This window comes from Engraulis encrasicolus, chromosome 12, assembly GCF_034702125.1.
Source record: "Engraulis encrasicolus isolate BLACKSEA-1 chromosome 12, IST_EnEncr_1.0, whole genome shotgun sequence".
NCBI lineage: Eukaryota > Metazoa > Chordata > Actinopteri > Clupeiformes > Engraulidae > Engraulis > Engraulis encrasicolus.
In genome coordinates, this window is record NC_085868.1 from 1,395,001 (window position 1) to 1,421,846 (window position 26,846).

Consider the following 26,846-nt stretch of genomic DNA (forward strand, 5'->3'; position numbering starts at 1 on the left):
CCAGAGGGAGCACGACTGTGCACTGGGGCTTCTGACAGTGCATCAAGTCAAGTGCATCAAGAAAGCATCAGGGGTCTGTGGCAAGTGTACATATATACCGTATGCGTGTCGTCGTTACCTGGATCGAGATTTGACTTGTGTTGCATAGTTGATCTCCTTGTCCTCCCAAATATCCTCCTCTTCCTCCTCACAGTCATCAAACTGCTGTATCCGCTCCTTACAGCACGCCTCGAATGCAGCGGCATTGGCCTGCACACACACGCACGCACACGCACACGCACACACAGGATAGGGACAGGGACAGAGAGAGATCATTGATGTGTCATCATTTTTAATGTCTCTTTCTGCTACATTAAAAACCTCATTAAAGTTTTACAATAAAAAAAAACTTTGAACTTACACTATTTTCCTCTGCATCAATATTGAAGTTTATTTCAGCAATACGGTCGAATGTAGCACTGCAAGACAGAAAATGACAATGACACACCGCAAAACACATGCATAATTTGCATTGACCGCTATGTGAAACTATGCATACACTTCACACACACACTGCAAATGTGAAACTGGCATACGTCTCCAAAACACACTTTTACACCAGCACTTACTTAATGTTTTCGTCGTGTTCATGGAACTCTTCGTCGTTGAATCCGAACTGATCCACAAAGTTGGCAGTCATCTGCTGGATCTGATAGTCTGAGAAAGCCTGAAGGAACAAACAGTATAGAGACGGGTGACAAAACAGTTGTGTGTTAAGGCGAGTGCACACCTAGCCGATCCAACCTGACGTCCCAACTACGACTAGCCAGTTGTCTGTCTGCTCCCCTCGTGCTTGATTGGGCACAGTTTGCTCCACGAACACACCGCGCCGACCTCACCCGCCGTGAACACTCCCCCGGGTAGCACGCACAGGGATTTTGTTATAGGGCCTAGTAACTTCCGCATTTGAGAGTTCGCGGTTCGGCTGGCCTTGTTGTTGAATGCTTTCATGTTTTCGCGAAGTCAACTCTCTACTTTTCGCAAGTGGTCACAAGTAGGAGTTGAATGCATTAATGACTCTAAATAGGCTAGCCTAATGCCCATTGGCAAAGCCCCCCTCCTATTCATCCATCAAGACCGCATTCTATCTCTTGTCTTTTGCTCACAAAACTCTATGACTTTTGCGGTTTCATTAGCCTACTTCACTGTAGATTTAATTGTCCTTTTTTGGCTTTGTGATATGACATTTTGTCAAGAGGGAGAATGAATGCAAAGTGTAGCACGTTTTCGATAGGCAGACTGTAAGTTTACAATATCTAGTTGTAGGCTATACTAATGCAAATGAAAATAATGCTGCCTATAGACTATCCTGCTAATCGACCTCAACGTTTGTCCGATTTCGGGCAGGTCAGATTTCAGGCTGGTTTATGAATCTGGGCAGGCGGATCATTTCGCCCTCTCTCTCCCCCTCTGCTCCAAAGTCAATCTCCACTCACCACACATCGGCGCATGCATAAATCAAAAAATCTTAACACATTTGTAAAAGCCTTATAGTCTAGGTCTGTAGTTAATTTCTGTGCTTCATCTTCCGATTTTTGCCCAAGTTTTTCGTCTCGCAGAGGTTGCTCAGATACAACAAATGACACAACAAATGAAGAGTTCTTTTCCCGAATGAGATATATCCATGTGCATGGATATATCTCATTTTGGAAAAGAGCTCTCCATGTGCCGGTTGGACGACAGCATTTAATAAGAGGACTTATTACTTATTTAATAAGAAGAAGTTTCTCACACGTGTGCGCCTTTTTCTACGTGTTTTAAGTGCATATGCGGATCCTTCCCTGCATGTAGCCTGCTGATTTCTAGACTGAACAACTAGGTAACAATGCCCTCCCACCTCCTGCCCAGTTAGCACAAACCAATCACTGTCCGGCATGGAGCCCGACCACCGAAGCTGTCCTCAACCCAACTGAACATGTTCAAAGTCTCCCGAACGGAGACCCACAACCAGTGCTTAATTTGAGCCGGAATATCCCGGAACAGGATCCCCCACCTCGTAATTTTGACCCCCCTGTGTTCCGGGACTTATTTTGGCTGATCCGGAACCTTGTGTGAATGAATAATAAAAAAATATATATGCTACTATATTGTAACGGACTACCTCTGCCTCCTCAGGAGTGAGAGCGCAGCATTATCCCGTGTTCACTACATTTCCCATCTCACCGCGCTGCCTATAAATTGGGTTTGAGACTGTCAGGATCGCAACAACCACGAGCCGAGTGAGCAAGCGAGAAGGAACCATGAAGTGTGCGCGTCGAGAAGAACACCATTTCTGAATCGCAAAAGCCAGACACTGATAGGCGCTGTTCCAAATTGAGACCGAGCGCGCAAGTCTGCAAACAAGGGTTTGCAAAAGTGCACCACTAAAAAAAGAAAAAATATATTCGTTGTGATGATCTAAGTTATTTCTTATGTGTTGGTCAGGGTTTTTTTATTCATATTTGGAAAGGTAACGAAGGCTAAACCAACGGCAGTCTTATTGCTGCCTGGCGCCCAACTCATAACCTTTAAAACTTAAAGATAGCCTACAGTCGGCTGCACCTTTACATGGTAGAGCTGAAGGACGTGCACCAACTTAAAAAAAAATCGACTTATTTTATCGTTGCGACGCACGGGCATGCAACAGTTAATCATAATTCGACATATTGGATTTCCAATGGGAAAAAAGCGATCTCATAAACCTAGTGTATGAGAGTGTGTTTGTTTGAGTGAAAGGGAGAGGATTCTAAAGTGCTTTTGGGGACTTGTCTGCAAGCATTGAGAAGGCCAAGTTAAAATTTAGCAAGATTCCAATGAAGACGAAAGTAGGAGAAGTCCAGCGTTTGCGTGGCTATTTTGGAGAGGGAAGCACAATTGGTAGCCTACTGCTTGTCCCATACATTTAAGAATCATAACTATTTATAGATCTACTACATTTCCATCCCAGGTATCTGTTTAAATGTAGGCTACGTGAAGTTGCCCCTCCCTCGTTGTTTGTTCATATGCGCGGATGAGATGGAAAGCCTGGCTGTGCCAAACATTGTTTAAAAGTTCAAGATTTTGGTCGGCACACAAGGTTTTTGACATACTAATTTATAGTGGCACCTGGGCTGCGTTTGGTGCATTGATCAGTCATGTAGCAAAAAAGAGAGGATGAGAGGATGAGATCTTCCTCGGCTGGCGAGCGCTCAGCATGTGTGTGCGCGCGTTTCCTTCCCTCCCAAGACCCGACAGTTGCTTACAAGTCAATTTGAGCATGAAAACAGCAAAGACAAGGTGATATTTCATTCAAATAGGTCCTACACGCTCCAAATAAAACATTGGCTGGAGGGACTTTCAACCGGACCGCAGCGCGAGCAGACAGTCAGTGTGAAAAGCAAAGTCTACCGGGAAAATCGCCGTCTTCGCTGCCGCTCGCTTACCATCAGTGCACGAGCCCTTGAAATAGTGAAGTGGCATATCGCAACAGCACATGCGGATTAGCCAAACTATATGCAACAAAGTCGCCAACAAAGCGTGGATTTAACGTTTAATAGGCCTATGCCAACGTTGTGTGAATACGGGGAAAGGATAACAATTGGAAAGCCATGCACTGTCCTTTCCATAGGTAGTAGAAGACCGTTTCGGTTTCGTTTCACCTCATGGGGAAAGCATAATTTCCATGCACTGCATTTGCTGAAACTACTAAGCATAAAGTTAGCGATCAAACTAAAAATATTGGTTGTTGTCATTACAGCATTTAATAGGCTATGGCTGTTGTTTAAAATAGCCATTGGATTGCCAACCATCCCTTGTATTAAGAAACAAAAGTATGGATGTGAGCTGACACGGGACTCAATGTCGTTAAAATGCAGGGAATTGCATCTAAGACTTTTTTTTCCGTTATTATTCGTTTTTCTGTGCGTTCCGGGACCTCTGTCCAACTCATTATCGCTGTGATGTCATATGTGTTTTGCGTTCCGGTACCTCGTGATTTACAAATTAAGCACTGCCCACAACTACCAACGTCCTCCAACTACCCCAGACGCAACAACGCACACCGAACCAATTCTGACCCAACTGTAGCCAACGCATGACAAGACCCAAACGTCGGGTTGGTGTAGAGTGCCCTTTATCTGCAAGCATGTGTGCGTGTGTGTGTGTGTGTGTGTGTGTGTGTGTGTGTGTGTGTGTGTGTGTGTGTGTGTGTGTGTGTGTGTGTGTGTGTGTGTGTGTGTGACGGTTGTAGGAACATGTATGTCTGTATATCTTACCTGTTGGATAGACAGGTCGTTAGGAAATGGACTCTCCATGTCATCATCCTCACTGGAGGAGTGCAAGTTGTGAGTGCTCACCTGGAACACACACACACACACACACACACACACACACACACACACACACACACACACACACACACACACACACACACACACACACACACACACACACACACACACACACACAACTATCAACAACAGATTATCTGCAAAGGTCTGCAAAAAATGTATAAGATAGATAAAGCAACATATCCCAGTGATTGTGCAGGTACATATATCTGTGCGTGTGCAGAATGCGATTGTTTTTGTTTGTACATGTGTGTGCGAGCGTGCTTGTGTATACACGTGTGTGTGTGTGTGTGTGTGTGTGTGTGTGTGTGTGTGTGTGTGTGTGTGTGTGTGTGTGTACCAGGTCGACTGTGTTTCTCCTGTTGGTCTCTCTCAGCGTCTCTCCAACAAAGCTCTCCCAGCGCCCCCTGCAGTCCTCTGGCAGCTCTGCACCCAACAAAAAACACCACATTTATTTACTTATGGATCAGAATGAATCAACAATGATTTTTTTAAGAAGATACTAATCAATATGTAAATATAAATATATATGATATGAATAAAATCTTTTCTTAGAAGTACATCTAAGTGCTAATATTTCTAGAACACATCTTGATATACTTAACACTGTCTATACAGTAGGTTTTGATGGGTTTATATAGCCGCAGAAAAAATTGAGAGACCACTTTGAAATATTCTATTTTTCTGACTTTGCTATGGATAGATATGTGTTTGAGTAAAACAAACATTATTATTTCATTCTATAAACTACCAACAACATTTCCTCCGAATTTCGAAAGAAAATTTGCTGAAAATCTCGAATGGTCAAAATAACACATAAAATGCAATGTTTCCAAAACTCAAAAAAAGAAAGATGATATTTACTTAAAAACAACATAATAGTAATGTATTAACTTAGGAAAGGCAGATAAAGAAGAAAGTCATCAGAGTATCTTCAGATGTGGAAGGTACTTTTCCATTTTATCTGAAGATGCTCCGGTGGCTTTCTTCTTGTGTGTGTGGCTGTGGACCATTTGAGTTCTATTGTTTATTGGGTCTTGCCTGGTTACCACCAGACCTAATCACAAGTGAGATCGAAACGATTGTGTAGAACTAAAGGCAGTATGGGAGTTCCCAGGCTATATTGGGTCAGTGGTGGGCCCGAAACAATTTTCAAGTGGACATAGGATACGTTGGAAAAGGTTGGGAACCCCAGCTTTAGAAAACAACTAATAATTATTGAAATTATTGAACGTCATGAATATTTCATGTAGGCGGTGCTGACCTTTGATGAGGTTCCTGATGTGAGACTGCACGGGGCCCTTGTCGAGGTTCTGCACCACAGTGTTGGCGATGCGCGTCAGGTGGCCCATGTTGCCACGCCTCGACCCGCCCTCCGCCCTGCAAGCACACACACCATTCAGAGATCAGTAAACACTGCTGATGTCAGACATACTCTGGACCAATCACTCACGGATACAACTCACTAGTTAGAACAGAGCAATATAGATGAATGCAACTAAGAGGACTAGAATATGATAAGAGAAGAATCAGTGTGTGTGTGTGTGTGTGTGTGTGTGTGTGTGTGTGTGTGTGTGTGTGCGTGTGTGTGTGTGTGTGTGTGTGTGTGTGTGTGTGTGGTGGTGTGTGCGCGCGCAATATTGGGCTGCTTACTGAATCTTGTCATTTTCCTCCCAGGCATCCAGAATCCTCTGCACCAGTCGACATTGCTGGAAAAGCTGTGGGATGAAAAAGACACACAGACACAGTATTAACACATTGACTCCCAAGTCACGTAAAAATACGTTTTTGCCTCCCATGCGTTGGCTCCCAAAACGTAAAATTACGCTTTTAGTGTCTTTTTTTAAAATGGATTTTGAATCTACACATTCGAATGCACATTCTGTGTGATTTTCGTAATAATGTGATGACCAGAACTGACATAGATCATGAAAACACCTACAAAGTCAAAACTCCAAAGTCAGGATCTGGATATTTCATCATCTGTGCATTTTATTACACACAGTATTTCAGTTTTATTATAGCGAATCAAACCACTTCCTGGTCACGTCACGTCATGTCTCAAGTTACTTCCTTGAGAATCAAAACATGTCCTGTCAGTGCCTTGCTAGCCTAAGCTTATTCCTAAACATATGATGGAAGGATAAGGAGTTTTGCTGTCATCAAGATAGGTGTAAAATGGAAGGTTGTAATGAAAAACAGCATGTAACACAGCAGGAAGTAACCTAATTTTGGGTGAGTACTTTGGCACGTCGTCTACTTTTATCTACAGAACAAAAACTGCCAGTCAAGTGACATTAGCTAGCTAGCATTTCAGATGATGTGGCTCTGAACAATAGCCTGACCAATTTTTGCATTGAAATAGTTTACTTGGAAGCTACTGGAGTTGTTCTTCGGGCGTGAAAATGCATTTAGAGCCGCAATTTAAACTCAGAGGGTCAAAGAGCGCACCAGTGACAAAAAAGGCTTTTTCTATGTTCGAACGGGGGAAAACGCTATTTGTACCTAAACCAATGCTCGCTTAGAGTTGAAAAACTTCGGAATGGAATACGCTAGGGAACAAACCGTGAAAACATACAGAAAGCTGAGATTTTGGGCTTTTGAACAAGCCTTGACATGTGTCTGTAGGTTTAAGACAAAATATCCGGTGGCTGTTCGAAAAATGACAAAAAATGATGAAATTGGATGGGAGTCTACAGCTAAAATTCCAAAAAACGGCTGGTATTCAATGTGTTAACAGCAGACGGTACTGTCATGTCCTCAAAAAAAATTAATGGAAAGTGTATTAGGACAAAGAAAATGAGGGATTTACAATTCGTCTGCCAAATTTATCAAACACACACACACTAGAAAAACGCTTGGAGTAGAGGTGCCGAAAATTCAGCCGCAGAAAATATTCGGCCGAAAATGCAAAAAAAGACACTATCGGTTTTCGGCCGAAAGCCAATTGAGTGGCTGAATAGGAGGCCGAATAGAAAATAAATTGAAAATGGGAATTAATTAAACTAATTCCCAGTTCTGCTCTAACATTTGAAGACTTCAAATACATATTTATATTCTTTCAAAAACATGTCTTAACATTTATTATAAGCCGTAGATTTAAGCACTATTTAAAAATAGTGAAAAACCTAACTTTTGATAACTTTTGACTGAATTGTAATAATCGGTATCGGTATTCGGCCAAGTGATTAATTATTATTCGGTTTCGGTTTCGGCCACAAATATTCATTTCGTTACACCTCTAGCTTGGAGAGTACATTTCCGGCCTCTGGTGGACAGAAACACACATCCACTGCCAACAAACACACCAACAAACTCAGGCGATCACATAACCCTCCTTGCCGGAGGTAATAGTCAAGTTCATTATGTATTTTTGCTGGATTTTTATGGGGATTTGGAAAACTATACATTTTTGAAAAGTAGATAGTATAAGCAATCAGAAAAACAATGTTTCCATTTGCACAGGTGGCGGCCATCTTGGATTTTTCAAAATGGCGTCCGAAAAACCTATATTTTGTCATTTCTCAGCTTCTGAATGAGTTAGAACATTGATTTTAACTGCTTAACCAACATTTTCAGGGTCACTGAATCTAATGGTGTTAGTTTTATTGTTGTCAGACATTTTGTTACCACACCAATTTATTTGAACTATTGATTTATAGTATTTATGAGTAGATGGCCCACCATTTAAAACATCCCAGCTTGAATGTGCAAAACTGGTACAGTTTACATGTCCACCATTTTGCTGTACATTTACAGGCTTGCCCTTGCAAATCTCACAGCTACATTGTATCCTGTATACAGGAGTAGCGCCACATAGTGAATGTGTTGAGTGTCAACAGGTGTTACATTTTTTCATTTGGGGGAATCCTTCAGCATGCATGCATTTTCTGTATGATAATGAAACTGACTGCAAGACAGAGTGACAAATCAATTGGTGTTATTAATATTATTAATGCACATACGAGCATGTCATTAACTGGTGTTGGTGAGTGTGCTTTAGTGTAACAGTGAGGGTTCTGTTTGCTGTTTGTTCTGGTTATATTCATGGGTGAAGAACATCGAGGTGAACAAGAGACATGTCAAGCCCATGAGCTCATTAACTGGAAGCTGTGTATTCTATGCCAGTCTGATGATGCCAAGACGGTGGTTCTGGTCCAGAATCCAAGATTAGACACTAATGGACATGTACGAGAAGTAGTTCAAGAGAGGGTCAGTCTGAGTGATTGGGACCATGTTAAATCCAAAGACGGACTGCAGAACTGCACAGCTGAGACACCAGGGACACAGAAAGCAGTCTAGCATCTCTCCTGTCACTCAGGTGCAATCCAACAAGGTTCAAATACAGCATGCAAGCAACCAACATGCACATCATTTTCTACAGGACGGTGCACAGCCAAGAAGCGTGGCAAGAAGAGAGGATGAACAGAAATGGATGACCCAGGCCCCCTCAACATCTATTTCTTCTCCACTCCACGCGTCAAGAACAAAGCTCCATCTGCCAAAAGGCCGATGGTGAACTACTTTATCTGGTCAGAACTGCAAATGCCGGAAAATCTCCAAAGGCTGCTTTGGAACAGTCCCAGAATCTCACACTCAAAACTAGACTGAACACCCGCATCTCAGCAGATGATGGCAATTGATGTATGATATCACAAAGATTGTGGGACAAAACATGTGTCATGTACGGCGAGACTCAGGCCTGACAGAAATACAACTCTCAAAGAAGCCTTGACGTTAACATGTCTGCTTGAGCTGATCAACCGTATTGATGTGGAAACACAAAACAAAGCATGGACATCATTGAAAAAAATTTATGTCAACATGCTTGATTCAGAAGCCTTGGAGAATCATGAACTTGCATTCAGTAGAAAGTGGCCGAAAGAGAGACACACCCTTGCTAGTCTGTACAATTCAGCTGGGACATCATTGATGTTGCTGGATACTTGTATGGCATCTGTTCCCTGGCCTGTCTTAGTGAAGGTTGCAATGTTTGTCCTTGTCACCTGTGCTGCTTTGTAAATTGCTTTCATGTTATCATATTCATCAGTTGTCATTGCAGCATGAACCATGTCTTCTTCACATGCTTCTGGATAGTAGGGACTTTTGACTTCTTTAGGTCATTTAGAACAGACAGATTTCAGTTATGGCAAGACTGTGAGGATTCTCTTTTTCAGCCACTTTCTACTGAATGCAATCTTTGTGATATTGGACAGGAATTGAATGTGCATCATATGCTGAGATGCTGGTGGTCATTCTTGTTTTCAGGGTGGTATTCTGGGACTTTACAGCAGCCTTTAGAGTTTTACTGCCATTTGCAGTTTTGACCTGATAAAGCAGTTCACTATCGTCCTTTTGGTAGAAGAAGCATGGTTTCTTATCGAGTGGACTCGTACGAAATCTTGTGGATAGTGGAGAAGAATCAGATGCTGAGGTGCCTGGGTCAGTCATTTTTCAGTCATTTTTCGAGACTTGGTCTGACCAAGTCCATAACAATTAACATTTCCCAAACGGCATGGTTGATCTGCCTCCTTAGGTTTGCTACTGGTTGACTGTTGTCCGACCAAGTGAGTGGAGTTCCCGATTTTTTTGAGATCAGAAACAATATTTACATTTCTCTTGGCCTGCCTAGAAGCAGTGCAGAAGGTGCTGCATCACTGGGAGGTTGTGGCCTGTCTAGTGCAGTTCTGCAGTCGTCTTTTGATTTTAACATAGCCCCCATCACTCAGACTGGCCCCCTCTTGAACTACTTCCAGTACATGTCCATCGGCGTCTAATCTTGGATTCTGGACCAGAAACACCTTTTGGCATCGTCAGACTGGCATAAAACACACAGCTTCCAGTTAATGAGCTCATAATGCTTGATAATGCCTCTTGTTCACCTCGATGCTCTTCACCCATGAATATAACCAGAACAAACAGCAAACAGAACCCTCACCGTTACACTCCACCAAAATCACCAACACCAGTTAATGACAGTATGTGCATTAACAATATTAATAACACCAATGTATTACTTGATTTGTAACTGTGTCTTGCAGTCAGTTTCCAGGATCATCATACAGAAAATACATGCATGCTGAAGGAAGGCAAAAGGCAAAAATGTAATGCCTGTTGACATTCAATATATTCACTATATGGCACTGCTCCTGTTTACTGGATACAATGTAGCTGGTATGAGCAAGCCTGGATATATACAGCACAATGCTGGACACGTAAACTGTTTTGCACATTCTAGCTGGGATGTTTTGTATGGTGGGCTTGACAGACATGCATCTACTTGTAGATACTATACAGTAAATCACAAGTTCAAATAAATTAGCATGGTAACAAACTGTCTGAGAACATTAAAACTACCACCAGTAGATTCAGTGACCCTGAAAATGTAGGTTTAGCAGTTTGAATCAATGTTTTAGCTCATTCAGAAGCTGAGATATTGCAAAATTATGGTTTTTCGGAAGCCATTTTGAAAAATCCAAGATGGCCACCATGCAGACATTTGTGCAAATGGAAACATGGTTTTTCTGATTGCTTATACAATATACTTTTCAAAAATGTATAGTTTTCCAAATCCCCATAAAAATCCAGCGAAAGGTTCAAATCCAAACGTAATGAACCTGACTATAAGAATAATAGATCCGTATTGCGTAGAGACGTACATGTGCAACCAGAATGTCGTGGACGGAGGGCTGTGCGGGGGCCTCTGCTGCGGCAGTAGCCGCACTACTCTGCTGCCCCGTGGACTCTACCCCTGGGGGGCCTGCCTTGGAGGGGGAGGAGGAGGAGGAGGGGGGGTCCACCGTGGCTGCACCAGCACCAGGGGACGGTGGGGAGGTGTCAGCTGTAGCCGCTGTGGCTGCAGCAGGGGTGGGAGAAGAGGGGGCGTCCGTGTTGGCAGCAGCAGCAGCAGCAGTGGTGGTGGTGGCGGCGGGGGAGCCAGGGGAGGAGGGGGGTGCGTTGGCGCTGGGCGAGGCCGGGGGGGCGTTCGGGGTGGCGGACGTCAGCTCGTGGTGATTCTGCAGGGCAGAGGCCAGAGCCAGCGGCTCGCAGGGGCCGGACGAGTGGTTCAGGATGGACGCCACGCACAGCTCCACTTGGAAGTGCAAGAAGTTGTTCCAGGTGTACTTGAAGAAGAGATCCTACACACGGCACAGGGAGAGGAGAGGAGAGGAGAGGAGAGAGAAAGAGAGGAGATGGCGAGAGATAGAGAAGAGAAGAGAAGAGAAGAGAAGAGAAGAGAAGAGAAGAGAAGAGAAGAGAAGAGAAGAGAAGAGAAGAGAAGAGAAGAGAAGAGAAGAGAAGAGAGGAGAAGAGAAGAGAAGAAAAGAGAGAGACTGTGAGAGGAGCCATTCATATTTTATGCCATTTTGATATTTAATTTTTGCTATTGTCTTCTTTAGTTCCATTTTTATTTCATTTTATTTGATTTTTTTTTCTTTTTTTCCCCCTTTTACTTCATTCATTTCATTATTTTGTTTTAACATCATTGCTGTTAATCCAACTGGTAAGCACATTGAGCTGCATGTCTTGTATGAATTATGCTATACAAATACAGTTATGATTATTATCCTCCAGCCCAAGTCCTATTTGTGCAACGTCAGCTAGGCTGTTTCTTGCAGTTCTATGTTTCATACACTGCAAGTTTCTTAACTTTCTCGAAAGAGATACTCACATTAAAAAAAGTGATCGTCAAGTTATTTTTATAAAAAATGTCCCCTTGTCGCAAAAATCAAAAGGAATGAACGAGATTATACCTACACACCCGTTAAATAAATAAATAATCAATCAAATGGGGAGTCACGTGGGGCAGCCGAGGAAGATGGCAGCTTAGTTTCGTCGGTCCTTGAACCCACCAATTTAATTACAATATCCGTATAAATTTACTCCTTAATCTAAGCAAAGTTTAGTGAGTGAACCAAACTCTGTGAGTGAACCTGATGAAGCAATAGCGAAACGCGTTGTTCAACAAATAAACTACCAGCAAAGATACCAGTGTGCGGTGATTCATCCTTCATTTACTTGGAATACACATTCTTCTCGCATTCCCATAAATCCCATTCAAGGATAGACTTGTTCTTACTGTCACAAGATATTACTAATAAGGTCATCAACTGTAAAATTGGACCAATTGCATTGTCAGATCATGCTACGGTTGAACTGGATATCATTTTGAACCCAGATACAGGACGAAAAGGAAGATGGAGATTAAATACTTCATTATTACAGGACGAAATATTTAGCACAATGCTGGCTGAGGATCTGATCTCCTTTTTTGACTTAAACATAGGAAGTACAGAGAGATTATCCTCAGTTTGGGATGCGTCTAAGGCCTATATTCGAGGAAAACTAATCACACGTGCATCTAAAATGAAAAAGGAACGAAGAGAATTTCTCAGTGACCTACAAATGAAAATATGTACTCTGGAAAAAAATCTAGCCAGGCAGTATTCAGACAAGTTATACCAAGAGATTTGTAAATATAAGTACCAGTTACATGACTTGTATAATACAAAAGCTGAACATGCATTGTTCAGGTTGCGGATAATATTTTATGAAGGAGGTGAAAAAACAGGAAAACTTTTGTCCAGGCAGTTTAAACAACAGAATGCTGCTAACATAATTCCTGCAAATAAGAACGGGGATAACATGGTCTCAACCACAAAATAAATAAATAGCGTCTTCCAAACATTCTACGAACAGCTATATACAGCCCCTTGTAATGCAGATGAAGAAAAGGTAAACCAGTTTTTCGAAAGCATGAATCTCCCCACATTAGACGCATCACAAACAAAAGCGCTAGACCAACCCATCACTGAGGAAGAAGTGAGAAATGCTATATCTTCTATGAAACTCCGAAAATCTCCAGGTTCAGATGGACTCCCTATTGAATACTACAAGAAATTTGTAGATACGCTGGCTCAAATACTGACTGATGTTCTTGCTGAAGCATTTCAAGTAACTTCGCTGCCTGACTCATTTATGGAAACGATCATAACACTGTTACCAAAGAAAGATCGGGACATGACTGAACCCGCAAACTTTAGACCAGTGAGTCTTTTAAATGTGGACTGCAAAATATTGGCAAAGGTCTTAGCATCACGTTTAGAGAAGGTCTTACCTAAAATAATCCATAAGGATCAGGTAGGCTTTATAAAGGGAAGATCATCAGCTGACTATACAAGGCGATTAATGCATCTTATGTGGCTAAACTACTCTGAAAGTACACCAGGGGCAGCACAATCATTGGATGCCCAGACAGCTTTTGACTTAGTTCAGTGGAATTTTCTGTTTAAAACTATGACAAATTTTGGCTTAGGCAAGGTCTTCAGAGCATGGGTTAGCTTGGGTCAGAACCCAAGAGCAGCAGTAATAACCAATGGCATGATGTCTGCCTAGATTTTCTCACAGTATCAAGGGGCACTCGCCAAGGCTGTCCATTGTCCCTGTTGCTTTTTACCATGGTACTGGAACCTTTGGCTATTAAGATTAGGGAGGACCCAAATATACTAGGGTTGAAAAGAGTAGACAAAGAGACAGAACAGAAACTTATGCTGTATGCCGATGACATTTTATTGTTAATGAGTGAGCCAGCCACCTCCTTACCACTACAGATGGAGATAATAGAATCATACTCAATTGTTTCTGGTTACAAAATAAACTGGAGAAAATCAGAGGCAATGCCAATTACAAGGACATGTTATTCTCACATGGTAACTGGTTTTGGCTTCAAATGGGTTCCTTCAGGTATGAAGTATCTTGGTGTGCGCTTGACTCAGAATTTAGAGGGGATTATGGCACTTAACTATGACCCCCTGCTGACAAAAATACAACATAATGTGGAGAAATGGAAACACCTCAAACTAACTCTATAGGGAAAGGTAGTGTGGTGAAATGTGGTGAAATGGTTGTAGCTCCTCAGTTCAATTACATATCGATGATGTTGCCCTTGAACATTCCAGACATCATTTTCAAGAGATATGACAACATTGTTAAGGACCCTGCATTAAAATGAGTAAAATGTGTGCCTTGAAAGATAAAGGAGGACTTGGACTACCAGATGTGAAAATGTATGACCTTTCTTTTGAAATGGCACAGCTTGCAAAACACTGGAGAAATACTGACTCTGATCTGGACTGGGTCACATTCAAACAGAGTCTGGCCTCTCCATGCAAGCCCTTGGGCATTCTTTCACAACGCTCTGGACTGACACAGGAGTCAAACCCTGTGATTGAACACTCACGCTATGTTTGGTGTAAAATCCATAAACTCCTCAAACTGTCACACTACAGACATTCATATTGGGAAAAAATGGTGTTTTGGAAACAGTGGCTCCTGAAAGGTATAGCAACAGTGAAGGAGTTATATGTGGATGGACAAGTTATGTCATACTCTGACTTGGTGGAAAAATACAATATAGAAGGGAAAGGGCACTTTTGGAAATACTTGCAAATCAGAAATTGCGTTGGGGACAAATTTAATTTGAATGAAAACCCAGTGCTTACTTACTTTCAGCAACCACATATACAGTGCTGGCCAAAAGTATTGGCAAAATGTAGGAGTCCACCCCTGAATCCCATAGAAAACCTATGGAGAGATCTCAAAACGGCAATGTGGAGAGCGCACCCTTCAAATCACCTCAAGGATGGTCTAAAATTCCAGCAGAGCATTGTAGGAAACTCATTGATGGCTATCAGAAGTGGTTGTTCGCAGTTACTTTGTCTAAAGGTTGTGCAACTAACAGGGTTTCCACTCCAATTCAGATATAAAATTCCATGATTTTCCATGACTTTCCAGACCCAAAAAACAAAATTTCCATGACCACTTCCGTAAAAAAATGATGTGAAAACGTTTTAAAAAGTGTGAAAACTGAGACAATGCCGAGCCACCGCCAGACTTGGGTGGGCTCATTTCATTCTAGAATGTTGCACATTACAGCGCGAAACCAAACCGTCTCTGGCAAAGTGTTGTAGTATTACCAGTAAGAAATAATGTTATACACCAAACAAAAAAGTTTGTGCTTCTACACATCTGTTAAGAAAATTCCATGATATTCCATGACTGTGCATGTAAAATGGTAAAATTCCATGACTTTCCATGACTGGAAAAACATTTATGAAATTCCATGATATTCCAGAAATTCCATGACCCGTGGGAACTCTGAACTAAGTATTAGGCTGAGGGTGTCAATACTTCTGTCCGGCCCATTTTTGGAGTTTTGTGTAAAATGGTCATTCATTTGACTTTTTTTTTATTCTCTTTTGTGTTTTTTCATTGCAAGACAAACAAATGAAGATATTAATGACAAAGCATTTGTGATTTCAATCATTTTCTGGAAGAAATTGAGTATTATCTGACAGAATTGAAGGGGTGCCAATACTTTTGGCCAGCACTGTAGCCCATACTGCATTTTTGTGTTATAACTTAATTATTAATGCAACTGCAGATAATTGCTGTAGTTTGAAACTAATATGGCAGAGGGACTTAGGAGTCGACTTTGATGAAGGTGAATGGTCAAAGATTATGGCAAATGTGGGTAAAAACATTAGGGAAGCAAGAGGAAAATTTATCCACTATAAAGTGGTACACAGGTACTACTATACTCCTTCTAGACTGTATAGGATGGGTATCGCTGAAAATGGCCTATGTTGGAAGTGCAAGGAAACAGATGGTACATTTCTTCATATGCTATGGGAGTGTTCTTATGTTCACCCATTTTGGTGTAAAATCCTTGGGATATTAGAAGAATGGTTGGGTTTCTCACTGCCTGCTGATCCCAGACTTTGCTTACTTGGAGACAAGTCAGTGGTACCAAGCATATCAAAGCAGGCATTCACTGTGGTAAAACTATTCTAGAATTATACCACGGCAGTCTGGAATCTCCCATTGTGACGCGCTAAATTGGGTGTTGATTAACTGTCTATATATGCACACCTGAAGTAGTCCCACTATTAGGTCACTTTTCTGACCGCATAACCCCATTGTATCAATGCGCCAAGGCACGCACGTTCATAAATTACACACAAAAAAGTTGCAAGCATTACGCGCTGAATTGACACATGTCGCATCGCGCGTCTGGAAACACCAGCAATGAATAGTGAATCTGGAGCAAATCTTAGTAGGCCTAATCAAATTTCAAACATGTTTATTTCTCCCAACTGACCATCACTCTGTCAACTTTGTGAGAGAGAGAGAGAGAGAGAGAGAGAGAGAGAGAGAGAGAGAGAGAGAGAGAGAGAGAGAGAGAGAGAGAGAGAGAGAGAGAGAGAGAGAGAGAGATATTCTCTGCGCAAAGGGACGCCCGTTTCACGTGGGCTTTTCTTCCTCACGAGAGGAGATGTTTCCTGTGGTTGTAGCGTTTTATCAGTTGAGAGAGTAGCGTAACTTGAGAAAAGTATGGGATATTTTCGGATCAATAGGCCTAACTATGGGAACACAGTGGAAAATAAATCAAGGGGAGTCAGTGTTTCCCATACATTGAGGAAACTATGGCGGCCCGCCATAGTTTAAATTTGGCCGCCATAGTTTGCGAAAATGTAAAACAAACAAAAAAACAAAAAAATATTTTTTTACATTTTTTTTTTTTTTTTTACGATATCCGTTTTTGTTAAAAAACGATTTGAATTACGATTTTGAATTTCCTTCGCATTTTCCTCCTGGAGTAAATACATCCTATAGACTCTGTATTGGTTAGATGAGTAGTCCCACAGAATGAGGGGAAAGCATTAGGAAGTGACCATAAGGGTATTACAGTTGATTCATGTGTGCACACGTGTAACATCGGGTGAGTAACAGAACATGTGCGCAACGATGCGTTATGACACGCCGATATGCGAGGATCTTCATCCAAATCGCTAGTCGCATGCATCATCGCTAACTGCGTTTACATCGCGTGCCGCGTGTAAGGGAAATGTTAGTTGTTGACATGTATGGAATTCACTTCAATTTGTGCTGTTTCTTGCTTCAGTTGTGGACAAAACGATTGCCCAAACTCACAATAGAAAGCCTTTGCTGTGCTAGCCTACTGTCCCAGAGAGCTGAAAAAAAACCTTCATAGAAGAAGTCACACTTAACAGGGGTGTTAACCAATCCAATGAGTTCTCTCATTTCTCTCTCTCTCTCTCTCTCTCTCTCTCTCTCTCTCTCTCTCATAGTAGCCTACTATTTACCCATAACAAATGGTGAATTTCTGAGCCCTTTTTAATTTGTAGCCTATACCACTGAAGGCATGATAATGCTTCATCATATTTTAGAAATAGGGCCTATGTGCCTTTTATATACCAAATATACCAATTTATGACTTGTGTATGACTGAAATTATCTCTGCATACTATCAGTGCTGCATTGCTTTGTAAAGATAGGCTATTCAACACACTTTAAAAACACACTGAAAAGATACGGCCATAGTACCCTACTGAAAACATTTTGTTCATAATAATGGTGATTAATAGATGGTGGTCTTAAATTTTCATACTGACATCCTTGAATTTGACTTGGTAGATCACGGCAGACCATCAACTTCAAAAGTAGATCTTGGTTAAAAAAAGGTTTGGGCACCCCTGCTATAGAGAGAACCACAAGTGCTTGAAAGACAGTGATCAAAAGCCTAGTCAAGTTGTTGTAGTTTACTTGGGTTTGGGAGCGATATAAAAAACCTTCAGAGAAGGGACAGTTGGGATGAGTTTACTAACACTCCCTAGGCTTTGTTTTACAGTTGTAATGAGTTTGGTGACAGACCTTCATTGACACAGCAGAGGAGACATCGGGCTGCATATAGAAATTAATGTGTAATGAATGTGAATATAGACATAAATGTGTAATATGTTGTTCAGCCCTTTTAATGGGAGGAATTTGGAAAAAAACTGGCCCTGTGACCAGCACCCCTCATGTAGAATGTGTACGCCTACAGATATGTGTGGGGGCTAAGGCATAGCCTACCCTCTAAGACCCTTTTTGTCTATGCGTTAACAATTTCACAGTGCTCTTAAATTCTTATCTCTGCTCCTATTTTGTTTTATTATTGTTTCCCAGACCCCTGCATGAGGGACGAATGAAACTGTGTTGTAAACAGAAATTATTCACTGTACTGCATTTTTTGACAATGACAATGTACTACTATTATACAAGTCATGGGTAAAATCTTATGTAGCCTTATTTCTCAAAATATAAATGGCTGAAATATAGGCCCAGGCCTACAGTTTCTCCATGCGCCAATGTCATACTGTAGTCATTGTTTTGCCGTTTTGCATTTACGCTGCAAGAATACACCCCCCCCCCAAAAAAAAGGCCCGTGTGAGAAGACAACACCCCACCCCCCCGGACAAAATAAACCCCGGCTGCCCCCATAGTTTCCAAAATTTCTGTGGGAAACACTGGGAGTTTCCTACGGGAGGAGAGCAGATTGACGAGGTGCCTGTTTTGATAAAGTTAATGGCGAGGCGAGGCATTTAGAATATCTCCAAGATACGCGGGGTATTTTTTAATCTATTGAGATCTGTAAATCTGTAGAAATCATGCCAACTGTAGCATAATCTTGTGGGCAAGTCAGACGCGCCCATATATCGGATGGGTAGAACATTGAGGCGACTGACTTGACAACCAAATGCGATAGAATTAACGACTGGCTCTTGACTTGACAACCGAATGCGATAGAACTAACGACGGTGTCTTGGCCATAGCAACCTTCAATTTAGAATTAGTAACAGCAGTTCGCCAGAAAGTTATGAAAAGAACCTTCTTGTGGCGGAAGGAAGGTAGTTATACAGAAAACCTTTGTTTTAGCCATTAAAGCATCGAAATAATTCCTCAAATAAATTTCAGACAGTGTGGCAACCGTGGTATAAGCGGGATAATTGACTTCACGGTGTGCGTATAACAGGAAAAATAATGCACACCGAGGTGTAACGGCCACTCCGCTTCGCGTCGTGGCCGCATCACCACCTAGGTGTGCATTATTTTTCCTGTTATACGCACACCGTGTCGTCAATTATCCCTTACTTATTCTACGGAATTGGAAGCGTGTTAAAACTTTGGAATTGAAAGACTGGGTCAATGCTGTAATTGAAGCAGCCTCTTATGAGAGTATGCTGGAAAGGCTTAATGATGAGAAACGAATGATCTGGAATGATTTCTGGGTACACATGAAAATGACATAAGGTGTATCTGATGACAGCCGTTATATATTTGTTACGACTGTTATTGTCTGGACCATATTTTCTGATGGAGAGGTCAAGGTGGCGTATAGGTGAGCTATGAGAACTCCACTGTTTTTATGTGCTTCCTCGATGCCTCTAAGGCGTTCGACCGCATAAATCATACAAAATTATTTATTAAATTGCTACAGAGAGGGGTACCTAAGATCATCGTTAGAATCCTGGTGTTCTGGTACAGGCACCAAACAATGTGTGTCAAATGGGGGTGTGGAACATCCTCCCCATTTCATGTATCAAATGGTGTCCGCCAAGGTGGGCTTTTATCTCCTGCACTGTTTAATGTTTACATGAATGATTTATCTGTCCAGCTGAGTATGTGTTCCACAGGCTGTCTAATTGGCCATAATAATAATAATAAACCATCTCATGTATGCAGACGACCTGGCCATTGTGAGCCCTTGTAGTGCTGGCTTACAACAACTCCTTAAGGTATGCACTGAATATGGCCTCTTGTATGATATTAAATTCAATCCAAAGAAGAGTAATGTCATGATAGTGAGTAGTAAAGAGGATAAGAAGATGATATTCCCTGTTCTTTATCTGGGTGATAGTTCACTTATGATGTGCAAGGAAGTTAAGTATCTTGGTCATATAATATCTGATGATCTCTGTGATGATCGTGATATATACCGGCAACGGCATAAACTGTATGCTCAGGCTAATATGCTTCTTCGCAAATGTAGCATGTGTTCTTTTAATGTCAAGTGCTCCCTGTTTAGAGCCTTCTGCACACCCATATACACTGCCCATTTATGGTGCAAATACAAGCATAGCAGCTATCAGAAGCTAAAAGTTGCTTATAATGACACAATGAGACTGCTGATGAGGATACCCAGATGGTCCAGTGCCAGCTGTCTGTTTGTCCACTCCAATATCCCTGGGTGTGATGCAGTCCTGAGAAATGTAATGTTTAAATTCATGGGACGACTGGATTGCTCCCAAAATAGCATAGTTGAATCTCTGGTAAACCCGGCCAAGAGTTCTGTAAGGTTCTCTTCTGAGCTCAGGCGACATTGGAGAAAGTGTCTTTATGTTTGATGGCTGTAGGCCTATCTTTTGTTTTACATTTATTTTAACCTTGACTGTCTCTTATTTTACCTTTTGTAATTTGTATATGTATGATATGGACCATTGTGTCTGTCACAAATAAAGAATGAATGAATGAATGCATGAATATGTACAACAGGACAATGTAATGTACTGTGTGGACCTTTTATGTGTGTGTTTAAAGTTTGATTAATAAAAACTTGAATTTCAAAAAAAATAATCAATCAAAAGGACCATAAATCGGCAACTTATTGAAAAGTGTACACCGAGGGAAAATCAAGGTATGCTACTTTGATGAGGCAGCTATTTCAATAGACGCCACTGTCTACTTAGGCTACTGGTAGCTCATCTCAACTAAGCAGCCCATCTCGACAGAACAAAGGCATAACTCTTCGCAGAGGCTGGTGTGTGTGTGCGTGTGTGTGTAATACCAGGAGCTTGTCCATGATGTTGAGCCTGCACAGCTCTTGGCAGAGGCTGGTGTCGCTGGTTTGGAGCAGGGCTGCTACCAGACGGGCCACGTGCAGGCGCGCGTTGCCCAGGGGCTGCTCCAACAAACCCACCGTCGTCAGTATTGCACTTTTCTAAACACACAGAACACACAGAACACAGAGCGCGCGCGCACACACACACACACACACACACACACACACACACACACACACACACACACACACACACACACAAATAAATGTCAGTCTTTTATAGCACATTTCTACACATGCCCTCTCAAGCACAACACAGCCACACAAACACTCAGTTAAGTACACAGCACACACTCATATAATGGCTCCCACACAAATACTCATTAAAAAAAGATGTTACATGCATAAAGCGGTCGGTGAGTGTAGATATACTATGGAGGAATTTCCTCCCAGAATTACAATTGGCATATCACCTCTACACATGCATTGCACACACACACCTAGACCTACACCTTAACCTTAGCAACAAAGCTCCCAGGCACCCGAGCCCTTCGCCACTACATTCCAATGTGTCTGAGGTAAACGAAACCACATCGGCCCCCGAGCTGCACACAGGGCAGGCACAGGCCTGCGCTAAGCACCCACACAACACCCTCCCTCACACTGTGTGTGTGTGTGTGTGTGTGTGTGTGTGTGTGTGTGTGTGTGTGTGTGTGTGTGTGTGTGTGTGTGTGTGTGTGTGTGTGTGTGTGTGTGTGTGTGTGTGTGTCACCCATTACTGCAGGTGCAGATTAGCATTGCTATAATTGTGCAGGTGAACTCAGACTAACAGCTGTGTGTGTGTGTGTGTGTGTGTGTGTGTGTGTGTGTGTGTGTGTGTGTGTGTGTGTGTGTGTGTGTGTGTGTGTGTGTGTGTGTGTGTGTGTGTGTGTGTGTGTGGCTCCCTTTATTGCAGTTGCAGATTAGGATTGCTATCATTGTGCAAGTGATCTCAGTCAGCCTGACAGCTTTTTTGCACAGCACTGTACATTCGCTACTGAACGGATGAAAGCTACATAGCCAAGATCAGACAACGGATGCAGAGTTGAACTGCTGAGAGCTCTGACTGGCTATGTCTTCATTCACTCGTGAAAGCCCAGAGTATGTCTGTCTAGACTGTGTGTGCCTGTCTGTGAAAGAGCTCATCTCAGTGGAACTGGTTCTTGTTAGAGTATCAATTTTACATGGATGGCCTTGGCCTGTCTAGACCCTACTGGCTCGAGCGGTTCAGGTTCTGTTGTGGAGCTGTACCAGATAGGGGGTGAGGTAAAAAATGTGAGAAAGAGGAAAAAGAGAGACTTTTGGAAAGAGAGAGAGACAGCAACAGTGGGAAAGAAAGACAGATAGAGCAATCGTATACAAGAGACAGCGAGAGGGAGGGGGGAGAGCAAGTGCATACAAGAGACAGGGGGGTGGGGGGGTGGGGGGGGGGGGGGGGGGGGGGGGGGAGGGGGAGGGGGGGGGGGGGGGGGGGGTAATGGAAAGTGAGAGAGAGAAAGACGTGGAGAGAGACAGAAACAGGAAAACATGCATCAGTAATGCCTTCATACCTTGGGAGGATCAAGTAGAAGTTGCTGGAAGTCCTTAAGGTGAGGCTCAATAGCACGCAGAATACTGCCACTGACAGTGTAGGACCGCTCACTTCCCTGAGAATACAGCTCCATTAAGCCCTCAAGCCTGGAGATGGAAAGATGGAGAGAGAGAGACACACACACAGGCAGACATACAGACAGAGAGACAATCAGACAGACACTGATTAACACAAATGAAGAGGAGCTTAACAGCAAATTAGGTAAGAAGTGTTTATGTGTAAATGCTAGATTAAGTAAATCATGCACATACTCAATTGGTGCCAATAACCTGCAAATATGTTACACTAAATGTGCCAGCAAGTGTTTGTGTGTGTACCGTATGGATCTACGTATGTGTGTGTGCGTGCGTGCGTGTCTGTCTCACCCTGTCCTCCGTGACTCCAGTAATGTAAGTAGCACTTGAGTTCCGTTGACGATAGACGCCTCCGTCCTCTCCCCCTCAAACATGGTCTTCAACAGCTCACACACGTTCTCCTGTCTGAAACACACACGCATATGTGGACACGTGCGCACACACATGCACACAAACACACACACTTTATTAAACACACAATTACGTGCTCTTCAACAGGTCACACACGTTTTCCCGCCTGACACACACACGCTATTAAACTCATAACGACAAGCTCTTCTGCAGCTGCGCACACACGTTCTTCTGCTTTTAGACTTTTTGACGGACTTGGGACACAATGAATAGGACCAGTTCATAGGGACCTATGAAATCCGTTTAATTTTTTCTCAAATTCCGTTTTATTTTTTCTCAAATTCCGTTTTTTCGGATTTATTTTTCGCCAAATCGGATTTATACCTTATTCTCCCCTTTCTACCCCCCCCCCCCCCCTTAAAAAAAATAAAAATAATAAAAAAAATTAAAATCTAGTTCAAATTGGTGGGTGAAATTGGCTCAAATTGGCTGGAATGTACAAGCGCATATATTCTATTATATAGGCTACACGTCACGCACCCAACTGGAAGGCGAATTCACTTCTGATGCATTCAAGTTGGACTCGGGCTGCATCAGGTTACCTCGAATAAGTTTGCCTATATTGCAACGTGCAGCTACATTAGAGACATTTTTGGTCACGTTATACGTAGGCATTACATAGCCTCGCAAAGTCCCTACCTTCTACCATTTCACACAAACACGTTTTACAAGACGGCCGTTTTCTTCTGATGATGACTTGACCCTTTTTCAAAGTTGCTGCTAACTTTTGGTCACTATACTTCGTGGCCAACAAAGTTAACAAGACATGATCAAAGCATTGCCTGTTCAGTTTTTATTTTACAGCGGTCACGTCTGTTGTAACAAACTCCAAACTCGTGCCTCGCATCGGATGATTCCATTGTTTATTAAAGTGCAGTGGAGAGCCGCCCGTCCTTTCTGTGTCGCATCGCATAGTCTTGGTAACAGACGGTCAGGACAACGTGTTTATGCCTGAACTGTTCTACTAGGCAACATTTGAGTTTTAGATTTCTTCAATGCTCTGACGGTCAGTGTTACAGTAAGACGCGGGAGACAATCGGAAACGCCGCTTGGGAGAGAGATGCGTTCACTGTCAACTGCTGACATGGATCATCTGCATAGAACTTTTGTGCCTTTTGCACCTCGCGTGGGCCAGATATGATATCGTGGCCATATTTTGTGTTTGAAATGTCTTTTAGACTGATAAATGATGACGAAAATAACGGATTTTTAATTTTATCATAAGAAATGAGCGAATTCCATGCAATTCCGCGTTTTTAACCAAATTCCCTTTTTAATGTCCACATTCCGTGATTCCGTCCGTGTTTTCCGTATCGCGGAAATCATATGTCCCTAAGTTCACAGTCATGCTGGCCCCTCCCTACCTTCAGCCTACGATGGCACACACACGCACACTCAAAGCCTGAAGTTGGGACAATTCTTTGCTACGTCATCTTTTGCCGAGGTCAGGGGACTCATCCCTGGCATACCACACACCCCACAAGGCTGTTGAAAGCCATGTCTTGTGCGTCTGTGTGCATCGCGTCCAGAACATGCACGACCCACTAGCACTGCATGTGTGTGTGTGAGTGTGTGTGTGTGTGTGTGTGTGTGTGTGTGTGTGTGTGTGTGTGTGTGTGTGTGTGTGTGTGTGTGTGTGTGTGTGTGTGTGTGTGTGTGTGTGTGTGTGTATCGCTTCAAGGAGAATCACTCCCTCTTAGTTGGGTCATTTATAGAAGTTCTGTGACCGTGGAGAGGAAAGGTTCGTTTGATTTTTGGGAGGAAAATGGGAGCTAAATCTTTTCTTAAGGGTCCATAGCGGTCAAATCAATCATCAAAACACCCTTGCCAGAGGATGGTCACGGAACCTCACATTATGACCCGACTAATCAGCAGTTTAATTCTCATCAACCACAAACCTTCATCTTTTTTTACCTTTCAGATGACTTCTGCATAGCCTACTTGTAATTTTACTGTCCATAATTAAACTCAGTATGAGCAGACCTTTCATTTAAGCCTAACATTAAGGCTCTCTTACGATTTTGAAAAATTGACATTTAAAGAGCCAAAAGTGGCAGCCATCTTGAATTTGAAGGTCAAAAATAGGTCAAATCAATAAATCTACATCATTTGTGAATTTCTTGCCCCAAATAGTCTCAGAAACCATGTATTATGCAGCATTGTGGGCAAAACCATTAAAAAGCAAATTTCTAGCTTGGCTGGCTTGGTTGGCTCTAAAAAAAATTCCCCACATTTTTGTAAGGGGCACCCCGGCTCATTTTTTTATTTAACCTTTATAAATGACAAATCCAGTGAGAAACGAACCTTTCCTCTCCACGGTCACAGAACTTCTAAAAATAACCCAACTATCTCTGTATACTTGAGAATGTGTGTGTGTGTGTGGGGGGGGGCTGAAATCCCTGACTGTGGTCATTTTGCAGCAGCTCTGCTGTGTGCGTAGCCAAGAGTAACTGTGTGTTTTTCCCTTCCAGCTGAAAATATTGCTGATCAATGGTGCTGAGGTCAACTCTCAGCACTGCAGAGTCGCACACACACACGCACGCACACGCACATACACACACACACGCGCGCGCGCGCGCACACACACACTTCACCCCATGAACATTTAATCTGGCAGTTTCCAAGGGTATGGTTATGTGTGTGTGTGTATGTGCACAGGAGTGACAATAGAAGTAGTAAAGGACCTGTATTTGTGGGACCAGTGTAATGAGGAAGTGTGTGTGCGTGTGTGTGTGTGTGTGTAATGACGTACGACTCCAGCACAGGGAGTAGAGGGTGTGTGTGTGTGTGTGTGATTATGTATGACTCCAGCACAGGGAGTAGAGGCTCGGTGTCTGTATGTGTGTGTGTGTGTGTGTGTGTGTGTGTGTGTGTGTGTGTTTACGTACGACTCCAGCACAGCAAGTAGCGGGTCGGGTTCCATGGCCTCCGCCAACTGATTGGCCTGGTCTCTGCTCAGACGGATGATGTCACACAGAGTCTGGGAGGCATTGGACTGTCTCTGTGGGACACACACCCATAAAAACCGCACACACACACACACACACACAAACGTACACATGCACGCACGCACGCACGCACGCACGCACGCACGCACGCACGCACACGCGCACACACACACACACACACACACACACACGCACACACACACACACACACACACACACAGTGGTTGAGCAGGGCATTTGGACAGCCATGGTACATGGGGCCATGCACACACCTGTACAATGTGTATGAAATGCACAATGGAAATAAACTTACAATGCTGCCAAAACTAAAATAAATAGGGGTAGCAGTAAGAATAAATGGAAGCGTAGTAGTAATCCCTTGGTATTGGCATAGAGAAGGGGAACAATGGAAAAGTAACAACCGGGAAGTGGTATTAAAGTATGCACAGGGCTCCAAATCGTTTTGATGACTTTTTCTTGACCTAAGGTGTATTTTCCATGACTCCACAACACAGTGAATGTGTAGCATTTCGCATACTTTTTTGGGCTAAATTTATAAAGTGACCCCTTTCAATTCACCCTACAATGTGACATACTGTATGTAGTTTTTCATAATTGACTACTGATGACTAAATAGAAGGGCGCAATTCATTTAAACAGCAGAACAAATCCATAACTTTTCCAAAACAGTCATTGAATTTACAAAAATTCATGACTTTTCCAGGATTTCCATGACCAGGGTGTGTGTGTGCTCTC

General features: G+C 42.6%; 1 protein-coding gene across 2 annotated transcripts in view; it reads right to left on the reverse strand.

Moving 5' to 3' along the window:
• Positions 1–26,846, reverse strand: part of ppp6r2a (protein phosphatase 6, regulatory subunit 2a) — a 67,917-nt gene that overhangs the window by 11,316 nt on the left and 29,755 nt on the right. For both annotated transcript variants that reach the window (XM_063211473.1, XM_063211474.1), the window contains exons 7-18: positions 26,031–26,143; positions 23,023–23,136; positions 22,617–22,743; positions 21,034–21,186; positions 11,006–11,485; positions 6,000–6,064; positions 5,611–5,726; positions 4,687–4,772; positions 4,272–4,352; positions 609–706; positions 401–458; positions 119–249 (exon numbers count right to left, since the gene is read on the reverse strand). In XM_063211473.1, coding sequence (XP_063067543.1) covers positions 119–249; positions 401–458; positions 609–706; positions 4,272–4,352; positions 4,687–4,772; positions 5,611–5,726; positions 6,000–6,064; positions 11,006–11,485; positions 21,034–21,186; positions 22,617–22,743; positions 23,023–23,136; positions 26,031–26,143 — 1,622 coding nt within the window. The remainder of the gene's footprint in view (positions 1–118; positions 250–400; positions 459–608; positions 707–4,271; positions 4,353–4,686; positions 4,773–5,610; positions 5,727–5,999; positions 6,065–11,005; positions 11,486–21,033; positions 21,187–22,616; positions 22,744–23,022; positions 23,137–26,030; positions 26,144–26,846) is intronic.